The sequence below is a fragment of the Mus caroli genome, chromosome 9 (assembly GCF_900094665.2).
Source record: "Mus caroli chromosome 9, CAROLI_EIJ_v1.1, whole genome shotgun sequence".
In the NCBI taxonomy this organism is placed as follows: Eukaryota; Metazoa; Chordata; class Mammalia; order Rodentia; family Muridae; genus Mus; species Mus caroli.
Genome location: NC_034578.1, coordinates 60,291,534 through 60,308,611, shown reverse-complemented (window position 1 = coordinate 60,308,611; position 17,078 = coordinate 60,291,534). Strand labels below are relative to the sequence as shown.

Sequence of the window (17,078 nt, the reverse complement as noted above, 5' to 3'; positions counted from 1 at the left end):
GATTAGGGTAATTGCTCAAACTTGGGTTGGACAGTATGATTAATTACAGTTTAATTAACGTGTCCATTAAGGACACTTAATGCCACGGGGGCAGGAAGAGGAGGTGGAAATGGCCAAGGGGGCGCCCAAAAACAGGAGAGGGGTTTGCTACTAGTAACTCATGGATTAAGACGAAAAGAGACCTGACAGAAGGATGAGAGAGAGAGAAAGAGATGCTTTCGAGTATTTAGAGTATAAAGAAAGTACCAAGGGGTGGTGACGTCCAAAACATCTGGACCCCTCACCACTAGAGAACGTTTCGACCAAGTAGTTGACCCCCACGCACTCTCTAATTATGACTTGGCGTTTGCCTTAAACCTGTTAGAGATAAGAGAAACTGGGATTGGGGCACAAACCCAGATCCCCAGCCATCCCTTGCCCAGTGAAGAAAGCAGGAGGGTGACTTTCACAATAATGCATTCCAGCCTGCTCCCAGAGTCAGGAGCCTTGGGGCGCTGCGCCTGCCACTTCCCGGTTGCGCTCCCCAGCGCTCAGTACTCCATCCCAGTTTGGACAGCCCGTCTGGGTCTCCAGGGCAAACTCTTAGTTCCACTGTCCTTGCAGCGGGAGCGCGATGTGACCCTCCCTACTCCCCTTTCTTTTGAGAAACCCTCAACTCCACCACCCAGCCCGGCTTCGGGCCCTGGGTGGCAATGGCTAGCTTTGGACCCTAGCGCTTGGTTATGGGGGGGAGGACTTTCTGTTCCACCTCCCCCCCATCCCTTCCGCCCACTCGGCCTCCCTGGCTCGCGCGGGGCCGCAGGTGCGAGCTGCGGGCCGCAGGTGGGCGGCCGCTTACCTGGGGCGCACAGGCCCTGGGGCTGCGGAGAGGCGGCGGGCGCGGCGCGTGGCCCGCGGGCGGGCGCACCCAGGGAGGGCGCGAGGGACAGCGAGGGGTGGTGGGTGTGGCGCCCCGGCTCGCAGCTGTCAGGCGCTCCCGCCCAGCGCCGGCCTCGCCACTCCCGCCTGTGACCGCGGCCGTGCCCGCCGCTGCGCCATGAGCTCTAGGCTTCGGCTTCTTCTTCGGGCCAGTCCCCGGCCTCGCGGGCAGCGGTTCCGGGCACCTGGCTCCGTTCCGGGGACCCTGGCGCCCCGCGCCTGTTGAGAGCGGGAGGGGCCGCGGGTGGCAGCGCGGGGAGCGGGGTTGCGCGGCTGTGCGCGCGCGCGGGGAGGGGCCGCGCCGTCACCCGGAGAGCCCGGCGGATCCCCGACTCCCGCCTGCCGCTCCGCCCGCCGCGCACCTCCGCTCGCCGCTTGCCCGGCTCCAGCCGCCCGCACGGTGAGTACCTGCGATCGCGAGCCCGCAGCCCCCGCGCCGGCCGCCGCAGCGCTTCTTTCGTTGACTTCTCCTTTAGACTCTGTGGCGGTTGTTTTCTATCCTAACAAACGACTCCACAGCCTCGCTGCCACCTCTGCCCACCTCCCGCCTGCTTAACCTTGCTAGGCTCGCCCCTCGAGCCACAGGAGCCGGCCAGGGGGTCCCCATGCCGCTCTGAGCACTGCTCCTTGTCCCTGAGTGCGGCCCTTCGTTGGTGCTTTCTTCTTTGGCCCTCGAAATGCTGTTTCCTTCCTAGGGTCCCTCACTTCTCCGGGCTCCAAGGCCAGAAGCCCTTTGGGAAAACCCCTTGGGGACTCAGGAACCCCAGCTTCAGGTGGACGCTCCAGGCTTAGGGTGTCCTCTTCACTCTATGCGGGCCCGGTACATTTGCCCAGAAATCCCAGAAGCCATCGTCATTTCCCACAGCTGCGGTCCCCCTTAGCCACCTCCGCAGCCTGAGAGCCTTCCCTGGGACACCTAGCTCCCCTTGGTGACCCCTCAGCCAGGGAGTTAGAATAGTGGTTTGCTTGCCTCCTAAAATGTTACTGGGGACTTCAGTGACAAGGGAGGATCAACTTGCCTCAGTTTGACTGGAAGAGATGAAACAGATAATAAATAGGTTGATACTTGAACAAGATACAAGATAGATGGGAGAAAGAGCTGTGAGCTGGCAGCGACAGACAGCTCAGGGACAGATAAGATCGACAAATAAGCATCTAAGCAAACAGAGGGAGGGAAAGATACCTGCAGACCAAAGATGTCAGGTTCTTAGCTTTGGAATTCGAATCCCTCTTAGATTGAAGCTACCCCTCTGAAATGGATTTGCTTTTCCAGCCAAGTTCGGAGGAGGGAGTCCTAGGGACTGGATTGGCGGCAAGAGCGCCTGCCGCCCTGCATTGGGTCCATGGACCCCTGAGTGTCTGAAGACACGAGGGGTGACTGGGCGACCTAGAAGGCCCTAAACATCAATTCCTGGGTCCTCCACCAGGCTAGACTGTGGATACAGCTTCCTCTCTGCCTTCTCCAGAGATCAAAGCGAGGGACCAGCAGCAACTTTTTAATGCCTGGAGTTTTACAGTGGCTTCCAAGAGTGGCCAAGATTCCTTCTAGCCCATCTGAGCTGATACGGGGCATGAAGGATAATCAAAGAGGAGTCACCCCTACAAAAGGAGCAGCCCAGAGCCTGGGGAGCCTGTGTTGGGGCTGAGTAAGAAAAGCTGTGTGGAAGAGGACAGAAAGCTCAGGGGCATCTTTCCAAAGCTAAAAAGTGATTCCAGAGAAACGACTGTGAGAACCTCTCTGTCCCAAGCGCTGACAAGAGGGGAGCCAGCTTTAGTCTGGAATGCAGCTAAAAAATGCAGAAAATGTGGTTAGAAACTGCGTGATCCCGGCCTAACTGATGGCTGGCAAGAAAGCGTTTTGTAAACCCAGCTGGACTCTTTCTGCTCAAGGAACACGGGGCTCAAGGCATCAGAAGAGAAGTACAGGTTTGTGCAAACCAGTACTGTTGTCCCTGGAAGCCGGTCACTACGAAGATAGGTGCAGTGGGGGCCACCCGAGGTCGTGGTGCACGCGACAAGCTTTAGAAAGGGTAGGGTTCAGCACCGCGAACAGCGGTGGCCTCCTCCTCCTCCTCTCCTCCTCCTTCAACCTCCATCCCTCCCCCTTCTCCCTGCCCCCACCCCTACATCCTGCAGTTTGTGATGGGCAGTGAGTGCCCCTCCTTCGCCTCCCCACCTCTCCCTTCACTGCCCCCGCCCGCACGCGTGCACGCGCGACTGAGCAGAGGGGCCGCTGGTCCCTGAAGTCCGGGCTTCAGGACCCTGGCGGGCTGGGCGAGCTGTGAGGTAGCTGAAGGCACGCAAACCTGAGTGCCGGCTGGAAAGCCTGGATTTGGCTATGGCATTGCTGTGTGGCCTTGGGCAAGTCACTCTCCGTCTCTGGGTCCCACTTCCTTTCCAATCTGAAAACAGGATTGGCTTCCTGGCAGCTGGGGCTTTCCTGAGGTTTCGATTTTCCCTTTTCCTCCCTTAGCCCCCCGGGTGCTTTTGTTTCAGCTCAGAAGCCGGTCTGAATAACAAAAGGGGCCAGTCCGTGGGACGAATGAGCTTGAGCTCCCCACTGCCAAGTAACCCCCTCGCACCCCACACGTTGCGCCCCGCTGGACGGGCCTGAACCTAGGTAGCGGCGCTAAAAAAAAATGGCTCATCTGCTCTCTGCTCTCTCTGTTTCGCAGGAGCGGCGGCATGGAGGCTCTCACCACTCAGCTGGGGCCGGGACGCGAGGGCAGCTCCTCTCCCAACTCCAAGCAAGAGCTGCAGCCCTACTCGGGATCCAGCGCCCTTAAACCCAACCAGGTGGGCGAGACGTCGCTGTACGGGGTACCCATCGTGTCGCTGGTCATTGATGGGCAGGAGCGCCTGTGCCTAGCCCAGATCTCCAACACCCTGCTCAAAAACTACAGCTACAATGAGATCCACAACCGCCGCGTGGCCCTGGGCATCACATGCGTGCAGTGCACGCCGGTGCAGCTGGAGATACTGCGTCGGGCCGGGGCCATGCCCATCTCCTCTCGCCGCTGCGGTATGATCACAAAACGAGAGGCCGAACGCCTGTGCAAGTCGTTCCTGGGCGAGCACAAGCCCCCCAAACTGCCCGAGAACTTCGCCTTTGACGTGGTGCACGAGTGCGCGTGGGGCTCTCGGGGCAGCTTCATTCCTGCCCGTTACAACAGCTCTCGTGCTAAGTGCATCAAGTGCGGCTACTGCAGCATGTATTTCTCCCCCAACAAGTTCATCTTCCATTCGCACCGCACACCCGACGCCAAGTACACTCAGCCCGACGCCGCCAACTTTAACTCGTGGCGTCGGCACCTCAAACTCAGTGACAAGTCGGCCACCGACGAACTGAGCCACGCTTGGGAGGACGTCAAGGCTATGTTTAATGGCGGTACGCGCAAGCGGACCTTCTCCCTGCAAGGGGGCGGCGGAGGCGGCGCTAATAGCGGGTCTGGTGGTGCAGGGAAGGGCGGCGCTGGTGGCAGTGGCGGTCCAGGGTGCGGCTCAGAGATGGCCCCAGGCCCACCGCCCCACAAAAGTCTGCGCTGCGGTGAAGACGAGGCGGCTGGGCCTCCCGGGCCACCTCCACCGCATCCGCAGCGCGCACTTGGCCTGGCGGCGGCAGCTAGTGGCCCTGCAGGACCTGGAGGACCTGGGGGCAGCGCAGGGGTTCGCAGCTACCCGGTGATTCCAGTGCCCAGCAAAGGTTTTGGCCTCTTGCAAAAGCTGCCCCCGCCTCTTTTCCCGCATCCTTACGGTTTCCCCACAGCATTCGGCCTATGTCCCAAAAAGGACGACCCAGTGTTGGTCGCCGGAGAACCCAAGGGAGGCCCTGGCACCGGGAGCAGTGGGGGCGCTGGAACCGCCGCGGGTGCCGGTGGCCCGGGAGCTGGCCACTTGCCTCCAGGAGCAGGGCCCGGCCCTGGTGGCGGCACAATGTTCTGGGGACATCAACCTTCCGGCGCAGCCAAGGACGCAGCGGCGGTAGCTGCGGCAGCTGCCGCCGCCACTGTATACCCGACGTTTCCCATGTTCTGGCCAGCAGCCGGGAGCCTCCCGGTGCCTCCTTACCCGGCCGCTCAGAGCCAAGCTAAGGCCGTAGCGGCCGCGGTGGCTGCGGCTGCTGCTGCAGCGGCGGCGGCGGCTGGCGGGGGCGGTCCTGAGTCTTTGGACGGTGCCGAGCCAGCTAAAGAGGGCAGCCTCGGTACGGAGGAGCGCTGCCCGAGCGCTCTATCCCGCGGGCCCCTGGATGAGGACGGTGCGGACGAGGCGCTGCCACCGTCTCTGGGTCCCCTGCCCCCTCCGCCACCGCCACCTGCTCGCAAAAGCTCCTACGTGTCAGCCTTCCGACCCGTAGTCAAGGACGCAGAGAGCATCGCTAAGCTCTATGGCAGCGCGCGCGAGGCCTATGGCTCCGGACCTGCTCGCGGGCCAGTGCCCGGCACGGGGACCGGAGGGGGCTACGTGAGCCCGGACTTTCTGAGCGAGGGCAGCTCCAGCTATCATTCTGCCTCGCCCGACGTGGACACCGCGGACGAGCCGGAGGTGGACGTAGAGTCCAACCGCTTCCCCGACGAGGAGGGAGCCCAGGACGACACCGAGCCCAGCGCACCCAGCACGGGAGGTGGCCCAGACGGCGACCAGCCTGCTGGGCCCCCATCTGTCACATCCTCAGGTGCAGACGGCCCCACAGACTCTGCGGATGGCGATAGTCCTCGCCCTCGCCGTCGCCTTGGGCCACCGCCCGCTATCAGATCCGCATTCGGGGACCTGGTGGCCGATGATGTGGTGCGGAGAACTGAGCGGAGCCCACCAAGCGGTGGCTATGAGCTGCGAGAGCCTTGCGGGCCCCTAGGAGGCCCCGGGGCGGCCAAGGTGAGCCCGGTGCACCTCTCCGGTGGCGCCTCCTCCCTTAGGCCATTCTGCCCTCGTACACAGCCGCTGCGGGCCAGGTGCGGGAACTGGGGTTCTGTTCTGTTGTGGCGGACGAGCAGCAGGTCCCAGCTGCTCTTCGCAGCCCCAGTCCGGGGCGCGCTGTGGCTCTGGGCTCGCTGGGAGGGACCCAGGGCTGAGGGATTCGGAAAATACGGGGGACTGGTCTGAGAAACAGCGAGTGCGATTTTGGATTTGTTGATGCGGAAGGTGAGGAGAGTTGCAGAGACAGTTAGGCACCCAGAAAGAGAGACAAAGGGTCTGGAGGAAGAAAGAGGTAGAAAGAAAGGGCCTCAGGACCAGAGAAAGAAGCCCTGGAGGCCAGGCCCAAAGTGTGTGCCTGCACGCGTAAGGATGACACCGGAGGACCACCACAGTAGCGAGAGAAGAGGGCAGCCTCTGGCCAAGAAGAATCTCTAGACATACTAACTAGCAGTTTTCTGAGTCTTTTCCAACTCTGGCCTAAGGAACTGCACAGCTCTGGGCTGGAAAACCTAAGCTTGCGGGCTCTCTGGTTGTCAGGGACGTGGCAGGAGGGCAAGTCGTGTGTGGCCAGACCGAAGGGGTGGCTGTTTTGAAAGTAGATGCGCATACTTGTCCATTTACGCTGGGTTTATTAAAGCAGAAATCATTGCCCGTGCGAGAAAGCCATCCTTTATGCTGGCAACGACACAGAGAGGGAAGGTAGCTCACAGGAAGCGAGCACAGAAAGTGGGGGTGGCTTTGGACAGCCGCTGGCTTGAGAGAGGCTTTGTGTTTTAAGTAATTTGTTCCGGAGTACCAAAGATTATCCCAAATCCACTATGGTACGTCATCACTGCGTTCAGGTCTCCAGGGCCCACCAACCTCTGCCACACTCTCGGCCTTCCTGTTGGCCCGCTGGGCAAGGGTGTCCCGTCTAATCGCCTGTCATTTTCGGCCGTCGCAGGTGTATGCGCCTGAAAGGGACGAACACGTGAAGAGTACGGCGGCGGCGGCGGCGCTGGGGCCCGCGGCCTCTTACCTCTGCACCCCAGAGACCCACGGTAATGCCTCCTGAGGCCTCTGGCCCTTTTAATGCAGGAAGCATAGAGAGAACCCAGAGCCAAGGCAGGCCTTTCAAGGAAGGGAGGGGCGGAGAGAGACAGAGAGAAAAGGAGTGATAGAGAAGGGGGGGAAAAAACAATAGAAGAAAAAGGAAACTAAGTGTAAACTCCCAAATCTCAGGGTTTGGCTATTTAAAAATAATCCCAGCCCATCCCCTTCACTCCCGTACGCACAATCTCCAGTACACCTCATCGGAGATTTAAACCTTTCCAAAAACCTACGCCTGCCTGACATCTCTTTCACACCATTTCATTTATCCAGAAACGTGCTTAGCCTTAGGCTGGTGGCCTTAAGGGGGTGGCCGGGCCTGATCCGGGTACAGGGTGAGGGCTAGTGGCTGCGCGCTAGGGTATCCCAGAAGGCTGCGGGCCCAATCAAGAATCAGCCCTGCATTTGCATTTGGGATCCTGTTGTTACCTGGAAAAGAGCAGAGTTGAGGGGTGGGCAACAGAAATCTAAGTCGGCCTGTGCAGCCGGGTGCGGGACAGTGTCCTACAACACCAAAGCCCGGAAGGTTGTCACTTGGGTTATGATCTCCGCTGGAGTGGCGCGGACAAACCCGGCGGCCACGCGCTCTCCCGGTGCCCCAGTATCTGCGCACGCAATGTAGGTCGCTTGTCCCTGGTGGGCTCAGCTGCTTGTCTTGATCTTTTCCTGGGGGCCAGGGGCTGGGGCGGGGGCGTGTAGCCCGGAACGGAGCAGACCTTGTGCAGGGGAGGGGGTACCGAGCCCAAAGCCTCAGGGCGCGCGCCTGGGCGCACAGCCGGGAACCAGAGGCGGCCACGACGTTTTTAATTAGGGCTTGGGCGCCCCAACCGAGGCCGCTCTGCAGTATCCGGGTCACAGTTTCTTTGCCTCTCCTTGAAACTCGGTTTGCCTTTTAGAGCCAGATAAGGAAGACAATCACTCGACGACAGCCGACGACTTGGAAACCAGAAAATCCTTTTCAGACCAAAGGAGTGTCTCCCAGCCAAGCCCTGCAAATACAGATCGAGGTGAGCCCCGGCAGTCCTGGCTCTCACTGGTAGCCTTGAGCTGAGGATCCAGCGCATCCGGGTCACCACAGGCTTGGAGGAAGGTTTTTTTTCACGAACAAATGATGCCATTGAGCAGATAGTTAACGTTGTGGGGGAGGGGCAGGCCGGGTTTCCGGACTTGTTTCCTCTCTGTTGGCATTGAGGGTCTTCTGAGTACGGGAGGTGGGTACTAAAAGAAGAGGGGGAACCACCTCATTCACCTAGAATAGACGAAGGGCGCCTCCTGCCAGGGTTCAGCCTCCTGAACTCACTTGCCTTCTCCCAAAATTACTGTCTTGGAAGGTGGGGAGGTGGGAAAGCCACGCGTCTGGCGCAAGTCCTTCCTTTGGCGGAATTCCCAGGAGCTCCCCTCCCCCTCCCCTCTGAAGGCTCTCCCGAGGACAGAATCCCCCTCTTACCTGCCCTTGTGTCGTAGGTGAGGATGGGCTCACTTTGGATGTCACAGGAACTCAACTGGTGGAGAAAGATATCGAGAACCTGGCCAGAGGTGAGGTTAAATGCTAGAAATGGAGCCATGAGGTGCTTGAGATAGAGGAAACTCTTAAGAGGAGAGGGGCTGTAGTCTCTAGTGGCTCACTTCACCCAGTGGGGGTAAAAATCACCCTTTGGACACCTGGCACAGGGGTGCAGGTGAGAGCACCCAGTAAGTTTATTGGAAGTTTGGGTTCCCAAGATCTGAGTCTGTCTTGAAGGACCCGGTGAGAAAGAATTGGTCTTAATTCTCAGCCTTGTAACCAGTGGACGATGCGGGTCTCTCAAAACCCAGGGAAAATGGAGCTTTTCCTGAAGAACAAGATGGCAGACAGGCACTTATTGCAGGATGCATCAAAGGCTACCTTTCTCTCTGGGACTGAACTGTTCACATAATAATGTAGTAATGTTGGAGCTCACTTGCAGACTAGGACACCCTCTCCTGTTGCTGCTCAGTCTTTGGGAGATGGGGGGGGGGATAGCTTAAGGGGACAGGGGTTTTGAACCCCTCTCTGGCTCAGCATCTTACATTCCTGTGTTGCCAAGGAGCCTTTTCATGGAAGGACCTATATACTACTGAGCTCCTGCTGGGGCAGCTTGTCCTTCCACTTCCCCCAGAACAGGTTTCTGGCGGTATTGAACTGAGCCCTCCCTGCACCAGGGTGGCCGCGGGGGTAGGAGCAGTGATCTTCCACTCTTCCTAGCCTCAGGTTGATGTCACAACTTCAAGACCATTGTGCTTCAGAGCTTCAGTACTTCTTGAAATTGGAGACAAACTTTCTCTGTGTGTCTTTTTTCTTCCTTCCTTCCTTTCTTTTTTTTTTTTTTTTTTTTTTTTTCTGGAAAGGCTGTTCATGGTTTTATCAGATTCTCTCTGAATTGCCTTTAGAGTAGAGATTAGAAGTCTCCCTTGAAATAGGGAATGGTGGTTGTGGGGCCATCCTCTAAGGTTGAGTAGTTACTAGAAACTTAAAAACAAATGTTGGGGCCCCAGTTATTCCTGGGAGCCAGGGGTCCAGACATGTAAAATAGTTTGCACCTTCTTGAATGTGAAAACCCTGGCACCTCTCCCAAGCCCCCATCGTCCATCCAAAGCTTGGAGCTCAAATGAGAAAGAAAAGCCAGAGCTTGGGAGGCCTCGACTCAGGTGTCAGGACTGTTGGCCAGGACAGACCCTTGGCCCCAGTGGGTACCCTGGATTGCATCAGTCTCACCCTTTACCTCTCTCCCAACCCTTCACAGAAGAATTGCAGAAATTGCTTCTGGAGCAAATGGAGCTTCGGAAGAAGCTGGAGCGGGAATTCCAGAGTCTCAAAGGTACTTCCTTCCCCGCCCCTCAACAGCTTCCCAAACCTGCCCCAGGAACTGGGTGCGGGCAGCAGCCACCGCTTGCCCCAGGGGAGAGAAGAACTCCAGGGCCCAGCGTTTCCAGCTAGGTGAAGGACTGGATGGGGGTGGGAGCAGGGGTGAGGATGGGAGGGAGCGGGAAGTGGAGCCCGGAGAGGAGGCTGTGCTTAACAGCTCTCACTTAATCAATTTGCACAGATAATTTTCAGGATCAAATGAAGAGGGAATTGGCTTATCGGGAAGAAATGGTGCAACAGCTGCAAATTGTCAGAGGTAAGACGCGAGTCAGGTGAGCGCGCGCACGGCCGTAACTGCCTCTGTCTGGCAGGAGCCGCAATGTTGGCTCAGTCATTTGGATTTAAATTGAAGGTAATTTAACAATTATTTTTTTTATTTAATATCCTTTGTATAGTCTGATTAGCCTCAGAATGGCAAGCGAGCCCAGCAAACGGCTTGCAGGCATCATTACGTGGAGTGATTGAACTTCTTAGCGCTGCAATTTCCACGGTTTCTAAATTAAAAATCGAGGCGTAAAATTACCTGGGAAGTAATGCCTAAGTTTGCTTTAATTTTGGTTAGATCCGTCTGCCTTTAAGCGCCATCCCAGGCCATTTCCTCCCCCAGCCTCCCAGCCTGCAGTTTGAAGTGTAGGTGTCCCCTCCTCAGTTTCTGGGGTGGTTTGTGTAGGGGAGAGGTTGTGCCCAGGCTGTGACCTCAGCCATCTGGCTAGAGGGTGGTCTGCGTTTCCTCACAGAACTTCCATGTCTTTCAGATACCTTGTGTAACGAACTGGACCAGGAGAGGAAGGCCCGCTATGCCATCCAGCAGAAATTAAAAGGTGTGAACCCAGAAACAAAGATGAGGGAGAGAGGGAGAGAGAGACTGAGAGAGAGTCAAGGCTGGTTGTACTATTGGGTGGGTGGGTGAATGGATGGTGAATGGTGGGTGGGTGTGTAGGTGGGTGTAGGTATGGAGATGTTTGGAAGAAAGGCGGCCTGGGCCCACGTGGATCAGAAGGGAACTGGGGTGAAATTTTATAACTGTGATGTAGGATGGGAAAAGCCCATTGAGCTCTGAGTATCCGATAATTTGCTTCCTGGCCCAACCCTAGCCTGGGACAATTAGACCTCTTTGTGCCTCGGTTTCTCCGTCTGTAAAATGGGGCTAATAGACCTAAGAAATAGTTCTGACTGGCCAGAGCCTCAGTCTTGCCCCCCTACCTCCCTTCTGCTCCATTGAGAATTCCTGTGCCCAAGGGCTGAATGGGTCCAGCGAGGGGGAGGGGAGACGGGTGGGGGGCAGGGAGGCAGGCGAGGCGGCCAACGAAGTTGGTGTGACTCTCTCTCCAGAAGCTCACGACGCCCTGCACCACTTCTCCTGCAAGATGCTGACACCCCGGCACTGCACCGGCAACTGCTCCTTCAAGCCTCCGCTGCTGCCCTAGCGCCGGCTTGGCCGCGCCCACGCGCCCTCAAGCCATGCTGCTCCTTTCTGTAAATACCCGCTGCAGTGGCGGCCCAGAGCGAGGAACAAGCCATTAGGACCTGACCGTTGTAAATACAGCCGCCCGCCCGCCAGTGCCCAGCCGGGCTCCACTGGGTTTCCCACTGTAAATACTGCCTCGCCCCTCCTTTGAACTCCAGGGCATCAGACCTCAAGGGGTAAACTGGACCCACCGGGGAAAGAAAGGGAAGAGGGGAGACCTCTTCTACGACCCCTCCCACTCGGGCCCGAGTAGGGCCTGGGACCCCGAATGTGAATATAGTGTAGCATCTTTGCTGGCTATGGCCGTGCACTCCCCGTCCTGTCCACTTCTGAAACTCTTGTTCCTAACGACAACGTGGCTATGTGCAATGGAGACAAACTGGACTGTGAGTCTCTTGGTTCAGTATTAGGTTCACTTTATTTATACTGTAAGTTATTTTACTTCCCCTGGGCCCCTTTCCAGTCCTCGTTTTACATTCATTCCTCTTTGGATTTGCTTTGTGATTTTGTTGTTGTTGATGTTGTTGTTGTTGTGTAATGTAACAGCACTTTAAAAGGGCGACAACTGACTCACGAGATGGCGACCATCTTGAGCCTATTTGGGGAGACCTGTATCCGTGACTTTGTTTTTAATAAAAAGAAAAAAAAATCTGTTACTCCTTGGGGCTGCGGAGTTGAGAGTGCATTCAGTAGATGGAGGAGGAAGAGGGTGGGAGGGTGGAAGATGCTGCCACTCAAAGATGGGGCTTCCGGATGCAAGTGAGGACCAGTGGTCAAGGTTAGAGCAGTGGTGCTCTCTCAGGAGACCTCATAGCGATCCAGGACCGCTCTACAGATCCACCTAAAACACACTCAATCTCCTCCACTGCATCAGGGCCGCACCTTCCCCCCCCCCCGTTTAAATGGGGAGGGGGATTACTGCCTTGTCCCCTGGACAGTGGTCCCTTCCTTCCCACAATTCGCTTGTACAGCTGGAAAGTTAATTTTTACCCCTTACATTTCCTATGTGTGAAGTCACCTTCAGGGATTTGGGGTACACTGAGCAAGAGAAGCCTCTCCAAGCTGTTAGGAATCCAGAATTCGATCATAATTGTTCTGCTTGCTGGAGCGGGCATCATAGACCAGGAATACTGGCCAGGTAGAAGTGAGGAGTGAAGGGCTAGAAAGGAGAATGGCGAGACTGATCTAGAAAAGATGCTGAAAGTTTGTGGTCCCGCCCAGACAGATGCCCTGTGGTGCATCCTCAAGGAGCCTGTCTCTACCCCGAAGGAGGAAGCTCTGTCCTCATTATAATAATCTCCCCATCCTAGTCCCAGGTCATTTTTGGAGCTGGAGAAACCAAAGAGGAATGTGAGGTCTGCTGGCTGCAGATGCAAGGGCCAGGACACTCCTCGGGCTGTGGCCCGGAAATGCGAATCCTCACCTAGCGGCCACCAGCCTCAGTTTCTGCAAGGCTCCTGCTGGTTGCGTCGCAGACAACCAACAGAAACTGCAGGAAACCCATTTTTTCCTGAGTTGTGTGGAGGACAGAACTGAAAAAGCTCTTTCTCTTAGGAATTTTTCAGCCCAGACTGGCTTTCATGCCCTCCTCTGGCTAGCTAAGGTCCTGCGATGTGCCCTTTATTTTTTCCAGGGCCTCACTTCCCAATCTCCATTAAATGTCGTTCGACTGTCTCTGCCCCGAGGCTTAGGGAAACACTCCAAGAAGAAAGCCCATCTGCAGGCCGCTGCCTGGACCATCGCCTCCAAGAACCGGCTCTCAGCCTAGCACTGCAGGCTCTCTCCAAGCACTCTCTAGAGGACCTTGGAAGCGAAGTCGAAGTCGGGTCCCGCAGTTCTCTGGAGTTTCAGGCGGGGAGTTTCACTGGAGGCCTTTTGTGATGCAGGCAAGCTGGGACACAGTCTGGGTGATGGCGAAGAGAAGCAGATGCTGAGCCCCTTGCACGGGTGAGACCCAAGACTAGTCCCTAGGCTGTGGCTCGGATACTGAGAGAACAAGATTGGTGTGGAAGTAAGGGTGGTGGGGTCAACCAGGCAAACTGTAGGGCTCCCTCTTGCTATTCTCTTTCTGGGATCCCCAGGACCTTGGAATCATTTATGTAGGGGTGAGGTAAAAAGGGCATGGCTACCCTGCTCACTTCTAGGCTGCACCCACCGCGTGAGACCTACTTAGGAAGTGACTTATGTTCCCAGGGCACCCCTGCAGGACAGGACGCTTGCAGATTGCATTCGAGTCTTCTGCGGTCTCAATGCATCTAAATGCACAATCCTTTTCTGTAAGATGGGCAGGACAGTTGCCACCTAAGCCGGAAGATCCGTGGCTACACATCAACTAAGGAGTCTGGAGAACATTGAATTCTTGCGTTTTCTCTCCAAACTCCCCCAAAGTGGAAAAAAGTATACAGGGATCTGGGGCTGGCCAGAAGGAGAGCCTCAGATGGTAGGGAGCCTCTGAGAGTTGGAGGTGTTGGTGGATTCGACCTAGAAAGTTCCATCGCGCAAAAAATGAAACAAACTACAAAACACAGAAACCCTCCTGGGCTCTGCATCACTTAGAAATGGCTTGTTCCCCCCCAAAATGTTAATAACCAAACGATTGGTATGGATGTAATTATCAATAATTATACGAATTATTGCTGATTGCGGGGCTCGTAGCTACTTTAATTAGCTTACCAGATTCTAATTAAGTTAAATGAAACATTAATAGAGAAAATATGCTTTAAAAAACACCCAGGATTTTTAATGTCTATTTCTCGCCACAATGTTGCCACCTTGTGACGAACTTTAGGCATTACAGCCAGCGCAAGCGGCTCAGACACCTTCGCTCTAGCAGAGAAAGTGTGTTTGCGGGGATTAAGGGGAATTGCGGACACAGGATTTCTCCGGGTGTTTGCTTTGGTAACCCTGTTTCCCTGCGTTCCCTACAAGACTCTGGCTCTGGAATACAGGTCTGCAGCTGGGGAGCTATGTAAGCATGCCCGTCCATGTCCTTTCTCCAGAGGAACTCCACCCCTTTTGGGAGCTGCGTGGGACAGATTGCCGCTCTCCACCACTGCGACAAGCCTTTCGTAAGAGACTAAGTAGAGAGATGTTTTATGCCCTTGAGACACCAGTAAATTACTTCTCACCTCTGTCTCCTCTGCCAGTGGGTTCCTCACGTCCCTGGCACAGCTAACTTCTGAGTTCTACAGGGCTTCAGGTTCCTGAGCCAAGGAGGGCACTTACTTTCTTGTTATCTTTGGCTGTATGAGTCGACCTCCCAGGGGACCACAAGTACCTCCACAATTAAGGTCGAATCTTATTTTTCCTCCAACGGTACACGGTGCCCACGTGGAATGTCCACGTGAAAGGATAGTTCATCTAGGTGCTGGAAACGTCTGAGGGAAGGAATCCCCAGGTGCTTCCGGACAACAGCCACTGAGATGCAATTATGCTCATTTACATAAGGTTAATTAAGCTCGAGAGCTCGCTGCTCTCAAAGAAGATCCTTCATCAATAGAATTAGTGTTGGGGCAGGGTGTCGAGTAATTTATCATCAACTTAGGAAAGAAAACCCTTCCTCTTGTCACAACTGTGTCTCAAAAACACTACCTCCATATTTTGCAAGCCCATGGTCCACACATTCCCAGCTACCCTGCCATACCGTACAACCGTAAGCCTTTGCAGATATGCAACTCTCACCTAGAATCCAGATCGCCAGTAGAAGCAAAACTGCTCTTCACGACCCCTCCAGGCTTCCCGTCATTCTAAACAGCCTCACCTGCTCCTCCCCATCCAGAGGCCCAGTCGGTGGTGTGCTAAGAGTATAAACTCTGTAACCAAGTTCTCTGCCTCTCCTTGTGTGGTAGGGAACCCATCGTTGGAACTCTGTTTCTGCTTAAAACATGACTTCATGCAGGGATAAGCTAATGCTGGAAAACCCTGGGAGACAGTCTGGGTGAAGAAGAGCTAGCACATCTGTGTATGATAGGAAAGGACACACCCTCGCAGGGCATTATCCAGTCTGTAGACCTCCGCTCCTCTAGCGCCCATGAAAGGGGACAGAGCAGTGCTCTCTCCAGCCTGGCCTTCTGAGCTTTCTGAAGACACTTGAAAGCAGCCATAAAAACCCAGGTTGGAAAGACATCATAAGGTGCCAGCGTTGGATGGCTACAGGTGGCCAAAGGGGCAAGAGATTGGCCCAAGTTTTTTGAGCAAGTTAGAGTAGAGCCAGAAAAGACAGCCAGGGCTTTAGATTTTTATTTTTATTTTATTTTCCTAGCCCTAAGGATTGCATACCCCAACATAATGCCAGGTCATGTCCTTAAGACTGAGGGGATTTCTATTGAGTTCCTATACCACTCCATTCCAACATAAGTGATCCTGCCAGTCCTTACTGTCCGAGGATGAAGCACCACACTACATCGTAGTGACTTTGATTGACAGCACTCTGGGAGATAATTTAAAACTGTTTATCCAAATGGGACATCTAATTTAAACAGAACTGTTGATACGATTCTATGCCAGTCTATGCTTTAAAGGAAGGCCAAAAGCCGAGGCGCAAGGAGTCCCACAGATCTTGACTCAGCCACTGTAATCAGGAAGGGGTCATGTCACCTCCACAGACTAAAACAGAAATATATACAGAGTGGTACATGCTCTATAGCCAGCGGCAGCATGTGGGGTTCACCCAGTCTACCCTGGTCTTCAGGGCTGATCACAGGTGTCGCTGGGGCGAGCCCAGGAACCGCAGACGTCCCAGGGGCTGCAGAGCCCACGCGCGGGCTCAGGAACCAGGGAAGCACATGCCCCATTTTTCTTTGAGGAAGACATTGGTATGTCAGAAAGCACTGAGTAAATCAGCACAGGAAATTTGAACTTGTGGAGGGCGATCGTTTCTTCTTCATCTTGAGGGTTAACACTTACGCATTATTTATGCACTAGTTATTTGGCAATAACTAGTAAATATTGTGCAACCAGGAAATTCTGCTTCCACAGCCAGTGTCTCTTCAAAGGTATCAGACCGAGTTTTAAAGGCTTGCTAGTCTCGCCCAGGTGACTCTACGGCTTTAGCAAAAACCTTTCCTGAGGGCTAAGGTGAAGAAATCGGTTATTGAGGAGGGGAGAGAAAAGCTGGACCCAGGTGTGGTAGTGCACGCCTGTAATCCCAGCAATGGGGACGTGGAGGCAGGAAGATCTTAAGTTTGAGGTTATCCTAGACTGCATAGCAAACTCGAGGTCATGGTGGAACCTGTGAGACCTATCTCAAAAATTAAAATAAGTCACAAACTGCAACTGAAGCCCATGGATAAGGCACATTGCAAAGCGATGGTTCTGCCTATGTCACGCCTTATATTCCTTCCTTGAGTACAATGATTCGATTTGTCAAGCAAAAGGTAAAACCGTTGGAGCTGTTTTGGACGTCATGAGGAAAAAAAAAATTTTTTTTAAGTAGGAAAAATATGGAACGCTTCACGAATTTGCGTGTCATCCTTGCGCAGGGGCCATGCTAATCTTCTCTGTATCGTTCCAATTTTAGTATATGTGCTGCCGAAGCGAGCACGAATCATGGAGTTTCTCAGGAAGTATATAAGGACAAAATTATAGAACCCTTTTAGATTATGGTGAGAAGTTTCTATATTGTTTTCAAAATCAATGATTCCCCAAACTAGTACCTTCTGGGTTTTATGTTATATGTTCGAAATTTTTTTACTTAGACTCATAGTAAGTTCATTTATATTCGAAAACTCTTTTCTACATTGTATATGCAAATGAAGGGACGATGGGAAACAGACCTGTTCGGGACTGAGCTGTGCGCAGCCCCGA

General features: G+C 54.8%; 1 protein-coding gene and 1 non-coding gene across 5 annotated transcripts; one reads left to right on the top strand and one right to left on the bottom strand.

Moving 5' to 3' along the window:
* The first annotated feature begins 1,222 nt into the window (after positions 1–1,222).
* On the top strand, positions 1,223–11,938 carry Skor1 (SKI family transcriptional corepressor 1). Of its 4 annotated transcripts, none has more exons than XM_021172094.1 (9): positions 1,223–1,318; positions 3,594–5,790; positions 6,776–6,872; positions 7,818–7,928; positions 8,386–8,457; positions 9,684–9,758; positions 9,987–10,061; positions 10,561–10,626; positions 11,138–11,938. In XM_021172094.1, the coding sequence occupies exons 2-9, from the start codon at positions 3,604–3,606 to the stop codon at positions 11,230–11,232; spliced, it is 2,778 nt and encodes a 925-aa protein (XP_021027753.1). In that variant the 5' UTR covers positions 1,223–1,318; positions 3,594–3,603; the 3' UTR covers positions 11,233–11,938. The 4 variants fall into 4 exon arrangements, with proteins under 4 accessions (XP_021027753.1, XP_021027751.1, XP_021027750.1 ...); XM_021172092.1 differs by lacking the exon at positions 1,223–1,318 and adding an exon at positions 3,159–3,279 and having other exon boundaries at positions 11,141–11,938; XM_021172091.1 differs by lacking the exon at positions 1,223–1,318 and adding an exon at positions 3,159–3,279.
* A 4,770-nt stretch (positions 11,939–16,708) lies between these two features.
* On the bottom strand, positions 16,709–16,815 carry LOC115032096. The gene has a single exon (XR_003837723.1). It is a non-coding gene; the product is annotated as a U6 spliceosomal RNA (small nuclear RNA).
* Between the last annotated feature and the right edge of the window lie 263 nt (positions 16,816–17,078).